Source organism: Cupressus sempervirens, chromosome 2 (assembly GCF_028749045.1).
Source record: "Cupressus sempervirens isolate cs-2001-9-10 chromosome 2, ASM2874904v1, whole genome shotgun sequence".
NCBI classification, from domain to species: Eukaryota; Viridiplantae; Streptophyta; class Pinopsida; order Cupressales; family Cupressaceae; genus Cupressus; species Cupressus sempervirens.
The window spans coordinates 191,736,174-191,744,760 of NC_143119.1; the positions used below are offsets into that span (position 1 = coordinate 191,736,174).

Here is an 8,587-nt window from a genome sequence, read left to right on the forward strand (position 1 = left end):
TTACCAATTTTTAAGCTTTCATAAACGTTGAGTAAATGGCTTGGCCTTGGTTATTGAACAAAGTCAAATCGTATTAACTATTTGTCTCGTTGTTGTCAAGTCAAACTATATGGAGAATCAAATCGCCAATTCAACCATACACACACACACACGAAGTTTGTTAAAAAAGGTAAGTGGTGATCGAGAAGTTTTTAAGCACCCAATAATAACAAATGCATTGCACTTTACTCTTTTAGTTATATTGTATATTATTATATAATATTTGAATTATTTGAAAATATATATATATATATATGTTCAATCAATAATAATGATATGGAAGGAAATGGAGGAGGGAAAAGAAGATATATATATATGTTCAATCAATAATAATGATATGGAAGGAAATGGAGGAGGGAAAAGAAGATAGAAATAGAGACGAATACGGTGTACTGCGTGACCTCGTGGGATTAATACGGCTTGCATACGATGACAAACTTGAGTCGGGATTTCGTTCTTCTGAAAACTTTCCGCCGGAATTTTTTTGTCAAATATTTCCGGACGTGTTTCGCGTCGGAGACGACAAATCAGGGTTTTCTTCTGTTCTGTTCAAACCCTGTGAAGATATGGAGATGATGCAGAGCTTCAAATGGATACGCCCCGGCTTCCTCTTTCATCAGGTGTTTTCCCGTCATTCTCATTCTTCAATTCAATACCCCAAATCCTCGTCATCTCAACACACACTCAAACAGGCGAAACCCTCTCCATTACTGCCCTTCAATGTGGTGCACTTCACTCAGCACATTACTGCCCTCTGCAAAACTGGAAAAACAAACAAGGCGTGGGAGGAATTCCACTCAGCCTTATCTCAACGCCGTTCTCTCGATGTTGTATCCTTCAATGTGCTTTTAGGTGGCCTTGTAAACTCTGGCGATATCCGTAGAATTAACTCCCTTCTTGCTGAAATGAAAGAGATGGAAATACAGCCAGATTTATTCACTTTTAACACCCTCATAAAGGGTTCGTGTAGAGGGGATCGAATTGAGGAAGCACTTGGGATATTCCACGAAATGAGGCGAGCTCTTTGTGTTCCGGATGTTGTTACATACAGCACCCTAATTGATGGGATCTGCAAAAGAGGTAGAATAAATGAAGCTCTTGTTTTATTTGCTGAGATGATACAATTTTGCCTCTCTCCCGATGTTATTGCGTGCAATACCCTAATAAATAGTTTTTGCAATGTGGGAAGGGAAGATGAAGCTCTAAGGTTAGTAGCTAAAATGAAACACAGTTACTGCTCTCTAAATATTGTTACATATAATACTCTGATTGATGGGATCTGCAAAAGAGGTAGAGTTAATGAAGCTCTTGTTTTATTTGCTGAGATGATACAATTTGGCATCTCTCCTAATGTTATTTCGTGCAATACCCTAATAAATAGTTTTTGCAATGTGGGAAGGGAAGATGAAGCTCTAAGGTTAGTAGCTAAAATGAAACACAGTTACTGCTCTCCAAATATTGCTACATATAATACTCTGATTGATGGCCTCTGCAAAGTAGACAGAGTAGAAGAAGCTCTGGAATTATTCGCTAAAGTGATAGAAGAAGGCCATTTTCTTAATATCTACACTTATACTAGCCTGATAAATGGCTTTTGTAAAGCTGGAAAAACAGGCAAAGCGTACAATCTGTTTAAGAAAATGGCAGACTTTGGTCCTTCGCCTAATGTAGTGACATTTAATACTGTTATTGATGGACTATGCAAAGATGGCATGATGCACAAGGCTTGGGATTGTTTATATGACATGGGCAAAAAGGGTTTACAACCAGATGTAATTACTTATAGCTCTTTGATACGCAGCCTATGCGAACTACATGAGATGGAAAAGGCTCAGAAGTTGTTCAAAGAGATGCTTAGCAAAGGCTACTCCCCAGATGTTGTTACGTACAGCACTCTAATTGCTGGTTTATGTCAGAATAACAGGGAAAAGGAAGCACTTACCCTTCTTTCTGAGATGCAAAATAAGGGACATTTCCCTAATGTAATTACATATAGTACACTAATACATGCATTTCATAGATTGGGAGACATGAACATGGTAGGAAAGATGTTAGAGGAAATAGAAGCGAGGGATTTGAAACCTAATAAAGTGACGTACAACACAGTCATTGATGGTCTGTGCAAGGCTGGATATTTATCTGGAGCACATTTACTCATGACTAAGATGCTAGATGAAGGCTTGACTCCTGATGCAGTCACCTACAACTGTCTGATTGATGCCAATTGCAAAAATGGTGAAATAAATAAGGCTTTGAAGTATTTTTCTGAAATGAAAGCGGTAGGTATTACCCCAGATGTTGTAACCTATAATGTATACATTACTTCGTTTTGCAAAGAAAACAAACTTGACATAGCTTTGTCAATATTGAATGATATGAGAAGGAAGGATTTAGTTCCTAATGTTAACACATATAATATATTGTTTGACACCTTCCGCAAAAGACATGATCTTGAAAAAACTAATTGGATTATAGATCAAATGAAGAAAGAGCATTGTGCTCCAACTGATGAAACTGTCCGGATACTTGGCTGGCTGATTAAAGCTGGTGAAAAGGAAATGTTAATAGACTTTGTACATCATAAATTTTAAATTATTTCAAAGGTAGCATAGTTTTGATGCTTTAGGGAGAGTTTTTGGTTACACATTTGCCAGCTCTATAAATTGATATTCATGCATTTATTTCAGCAATACTTATGTACAGAATCAGTTTTTATGTAAGAATAGGAAAGTTAATTTGATATTATTAGTTATAATCTTATCTTCAAAAACTCCAATCTGGCGTGAAAATCTGGATTGAAGCATAATTGGATGCTGCCTTCTATTATTATTGACAATTACTTTCCATCAACACATTACAATAGTAAGCAATTTCAAAAGTGTACTTAAAAGTTATCAACAATTTTAAACAGTTTGTGATTTTATAGTAGTATGAAATGTTTCAAGGTTAGCATATCAAATGTTAATTTTTAAATATTAGATAATTGATCATGACAGTTCAAATTCTATTTTGTCCATTCATATTAAGCAATTCTCTTTGCTTGAGAAGAAAGATATAAAGAGAAACCCACTTCAGTTTAGTAATTCTAGTAGTCAACTCTCTAGCGGATCATAATTTGATAAATTCTGAAGATTTTGTTTTCACAATGTCTGTAATTCTGAACATCCTAAATGTGGCTGTACTTTTCTCTTAAAAGAATTCTCACCAAGCAAATGTTAAGCAGCCTTCGGATCAATATTTTGTAAGCTTATTTTCTCCCCTAATTCTGTTTTCTTGTGCCATAGTTAAGCCTATAATTTTGTTAGGGAGATTTTGCAAAACGTAACTCAGATTCAACTTGTTAGTCATATCAATTAGACAAATAATATGTGAAGATGTAAAGAGAAAAATGAATGTTAGAGCAAGGCTGGCTGGATAGTTTAGATGAGGTGCCAAGAGCAGGGAGGAGGAGCAGGAGCAGAGCCCACCTTAATTCTCAAAGTTGATTCTACTGGTATTTTATCCCAGATTAGAAAGGGGTGGTTCATCAGCTATTTGGTATACTCTTTAACTTAAACCACTGGAATCTTGTACAAAAGTCTAATAACCTTCTATTGGCTCCAACCCATGCTTTGAATGTTTTCATGTAAGTGTGGCTTGTGTTTAATCCCCAATGTATCAGCATACTCAAAATCAAAATGTTGGGTGTATTTCACATGAGTCAACAGCTTCTGAATATGTAAGAATTAGATATGAGCAAACCTCCGAACCTCTGTTCAACTTTATTTTTGGAAAATGGGGTTTTGGAACCCCAAACCAGAGTTACAAATGTGGACACACCACATGACAACCCTTGACTGTAAGAGAGCAAGAAAAAAATCAACTACACAAAGGCATCTACTACATCTATCAAGATCTGCAAGATTACTTGGAATGCATTTATATGTTGTTTAATTTTACCATTGGTTTCTATAGCTCTAGTAGCTTTTTCTTACATCTTAATGTTGATTTTGTATTTTTAAGGAGGACAAACATGCATTTTTCACACTCGAGCTGGAGAGGCAAAAAAATGAGCAAGAAATGAACACTGGGAAACTCAATGTGGACTTGGGCAAGAGCAAAAGCTATATTGCTGAGCTAGAATGGTATAAAATACGTTGCAAGGGCAACAACACTGGCTATTATGGAAGGCAAGAATTTCATGTAAATTTGGCTACAACAAAGATGGAAGAGAAGCATGTGTTGCCCAGTGATTTCTGAACCAGAAATAATTCGATAATGCTGGCACTGCATATGGAAGAGTTGGACATTGCATACCACTAACTATTGTTTAGATAAGGGAAACAAAAGCTACGGATGAAAGAAAAAACTAAGGGAAACAAAACTTCTGGAGAAATGGATGAAAGAAACAACTAAAAGAGCAAACTCGCACTGGTAGAGGAAAGAAGGGTCACTCAAGCTTTTGCATCCTTAACTGAGGATGCAACTTATTTTGGGCTCGTTTAGATTAAAGCCTTGATTAGTCTCCAACAACAGCAAGACATACCCTCCCTTGTTTACCTTCATGGCAAATGAGGGTTGGAAACAAAGTTTTGCTATGAAAATGGCAGACTTTGGTCCTTCGCCTAATGTAGTGACATTTAATACTGTTATTGATGGACTATGCAAAGATGGCATGATGCACAAGGCTTGGGATTGTTTATATGACATGGGCAAAAATGGTTTACAACCAGATGTAATTACTTATAGCTCTTTGATACACAGCCTATGCGAACTACATGAGATGGAAAAGGCTCAGAAGTTGTTCCAAAGAGATGCTTAGCAAAGGCTACTCCCCAGATGTTGTTACCTACAACACTCTAATTGCTGGTTTATGTCAGAATGACAGGGAAAAGGAAGCATTTACCCTTCTTTCTGAGATGCAAAATAAGGGACATTTCCCTAATGTAATTACATATAGTACACTAATACATGCATTTCATAGATTGGGAGACATGAACTTGGTAGGAAAGAGGAAATGGAAGCGAGGGATTTGAAACCTAATAAAGTGACATACAACACAGTCACTGATGGTCTGTGCAAGACTGGATATTTATCTGGAGCACATTTCCTCATGACTAAGATGGTAGATGAAGGCTTGACTCCTGATGCAGTCACCTACAACTGTCTGATTGATGCCAGTTGCAAAAATGGTGAAATAAATAAGGCTTTGAAGTATTTTTCTGAAATGAAAGTGGTAGGCATTACCCCAGATGTTGTAACCTATAATGTATACATTACTTCGTTTTGCAACGAAAACAAACTTGACATAGCTTTGTCAATATTGAATGATATGAGAAGGAAGGATTTAGTTCCTAATGTTAACACATATAATATATTGTTTGACACCTTCCGCAAAAGACATGATCTTGAAAAAACTAATTGGATTATAGATCAAATGAAGAAAGAGCGTTGTGCTCCAACTGATGAAACTGTCCGGATACTTGGCTGGCTGATTAAAGCTGGTGAAAAGGAAACGTTAATAGACTTTGTACATCAGAAATTTTAAATTATTTCAAAGGCAACATAATTTTGATGCTTTGGGGAGAGTTTTTCATTGGTTACACATTTGCCAGCTCTATAAATTGATATTCATGCATTTATTTAAGTAATACTTATGTACAGAATCAGTTTTTATGTAAGGATAGGAAAGTTAATTTGATATTATTAGTTATAATCTTATCTTCAAAAACTCCAATCTGGCGTAAAAATCTGGATTGAAGCATAATTGGATGCTGCCTTCTATTATTATTGACAATTACTTTCCATCAACACCTTACAATAGTAAGCAATTTCAAAAGTGTACTTAAAAGTTATCAACAATTTAAAACAGGTTGTGATTTCATAATAGTATGAAATGTTTCAAGGTTAGCATATAAAATGTTAATTTTTAAATATAAGATAATTGATCATGACAGTTCAAATTCTATATGTAGCAATCAAGTTTGTCCATTCATATTAAGCAATTCATTTTGCTTGAGAAGAAAGATATAAAGAGAAACCCACTTCAGCTTAGTAATTCTAGTAGTCGACTCTCTAGCGGATCATAATTTGATAAATTCTGAAGATTCTGTTTTCACAATGTCTGGAATTCACATAATAAATCAGAGATGTTCAAGCTATTAAAAAGTGAACATCCTAAATGTGGTTGTACTTTACTCTTAAAAGAATTCTCACCAAGCAAATGTTAAGCAGCCTTCGGATCAATATTTTGTAAGCTTATTTTCCCCCCTAATTCTGTTTACTCATGCCATAGTTAAGCCTATCATTTTGTTAGGGAGATTTTTCCAAAGATAACACAGATTCAACTTGTTAGTCATATAAAATAGACGAATAATATGTGAAAATGTAAAGAGAAAAATGAAATGTTACAGCAAGGCTGGCTGGATAGTTTAGATGAGGTGCCAAGAACAGGGAGGAGCAGGAGCAGAGCCTACCTTAATTCTCAAAGTTGATTCTATTGGTATTTTATCCCAGATTAGAAAGGGGTAGTTCATCAGCGATTGGGTATACTCTTCAACTTAAACCACCAGAATCTTGTACAAAAGTCTAATAACCTTCTATCATCTCTAACCCATGCTTTGAATGTTTCATGTAAGTGTGGCTTGTGTTTAATCCCCAATGTATCAGCATACTCAAAATCAAAATGTTGGGTGTATTTCACACGAGTCAACAGCTTCTAAATATGAAGAATTAGATATGAGCTAACCTGTATTGGAAAAAGGGGTTTTGGAACCCCAAACCAGAGTTACAATGCGGACACACCACATGACAATCCTTGACCGTAAGAGAGCAAGAAACAAATCAACTACACAAAGGCATCTACTGCATCTATCAAGATCTGTAAGAGTACTTGGAATGCATTTATATGTTGTTTAATTTTACCATTGGTTTCTATAGCTCTAGTAGGCTTTTTCTTACATCTTAATGTTGATTTTGTATTTTTGAGGACAAACATGCATTTTTCGCACTCAAGCTGGAGAGTGCCAAAAAAAAGAGCAAGAAATGAACACTGGGAAACTCAATGTTGTTCATGAATATGTTGCAAGGGCAACAACACTGGCTATTATGACACTTTCAAACAGCATGATGGAGGCAACAATTTTATGTAAATTTGGCTACAACAAAGTTGGGAGGCTTCTGGGATGAGATTGTCGTGATGGAAGAGAAGCATGTGTTGCCCACTGACTTCTGAACCAGAAATAAATCGATAATGCTGGCACTGCATATGGAAAAGTTGTAGAGCTCTTGGACATTGCATACCACTAACTATTGTTTAGATAAGGGAAACAAAAGCTACATTCCAAATGGGGTTCAACCACGTCGTCACATAGTTTTGGAGAAATGGATGAAAGAAAAAACTAAAATAGCAAACTTTGACTGGTAGAGGAAAGAAGGTTCACTCAAGCTTTGCATCCTTAACTGAGAATGCAACTTATTTTGGGCTCGTTTAGAAGAGGCTTGTAAAGCCTTGATTTGTCTACAACAGCAGCAAGACATAAATGCGTCTCTAAAAGTCTGCTTTGATTTTGAAACATGCCCTCCCTTGTTCACCTTCATGGCAAATGAGGGCTGGAAACAAAATTTTGCTATGAAACTAGTACGTATCTGTTTGATAGTATATTGGGGTTCAGTTTGCTTGGTAGAACTAGTCAGAAAAGTAACTACACTTATGGTTACCGTGTATATCTATTTCTACAAACTGTGTGTATCTGTGTTGATTCAATTTTTAAAGTCATAGCTCCTGCAAAGTAGTTAGAGAGGGGAAAGAAAAGGGGTAAACATATATGTAATAGATGAATATTCAAAAGAAAATAGAGGAGAATGAGAGGGAGAAATAAATATAAAGATAGAGATAGGAAATGATTTATAGAGATATGTAGGAATACAAAGGTAGATATCAGATAATGTAAATATCATATAATTTACATCTAGAGTGAATCTGAATTAGTTTGCATTCCATGTTACAGATCTGGGACATAAAAATGCATGATGCAGATCCATTTCTAAATGCTTGTAACAAACTTGCAGCTTCAGAGAAATATATAGCTCAAAAAGTAATGTCATTAACTATATTAATTTGGGATTGCTCCTAATGCTAAACATACCTCTGTTCTCTATCCTGCTTTACTAGTATCTTATCTAACCTTCCCCTGCTGCTGAAGTGCTTAAAAAAAGTTAAATAAACCTACAATCCTACATCATATCCCCTGTTATGAAGCTCTTACCCTGCAGAGCTGGTAGAAATATTAGGTGCTGCAATGTCCCCTCCATAAACAATGGGATAAGAGCTTTCATTGGGTTTGAAATATTTCAATGCTTATTATCCCTAAGAAGCTCCAAGACAAAATAAAGACACAATAAATGTTAAAATAGGCATTTGTGTAGAGTTGATAATTTAAAATTTGTATTATTAGTTTGTATAGTTATGTGATGTTTATCATTATTTATTTTAGAATTAATCATTTAAATTTGATCAATTAAGTTAGTTTTGAATTTATATATTAATTAAATAACTTTTATATTATTC

General features: G+C 35.3%; 1 protein-coding gene across 1 annotated transcript; it reads left to right on the plus strand.

Annotated features, from left to right (window-relative positions):
- Positions 1–386: 386 nt before the first annotated feature.
- Positions 387–5,606, plus strand: LOC149571724 (uncharacterized). The gene is made up of 4 exons (XM_089815725.1): positions 387–2,618; positions 4,042–4,267; positions 4,629–4,753; positions 5,003–5,606. Exons 1-4 carry the CDS (start codon positions 387–389, stop codon positions 5,564–5,566), a joined length of 3,147 nt encoding a protein of 1,048 aa, XP_089671851.1. The 3' UTR covers positions 5,567–5,606.
- Positions 5,607–8,587: the final 2,981 nt, after the last annotated feature.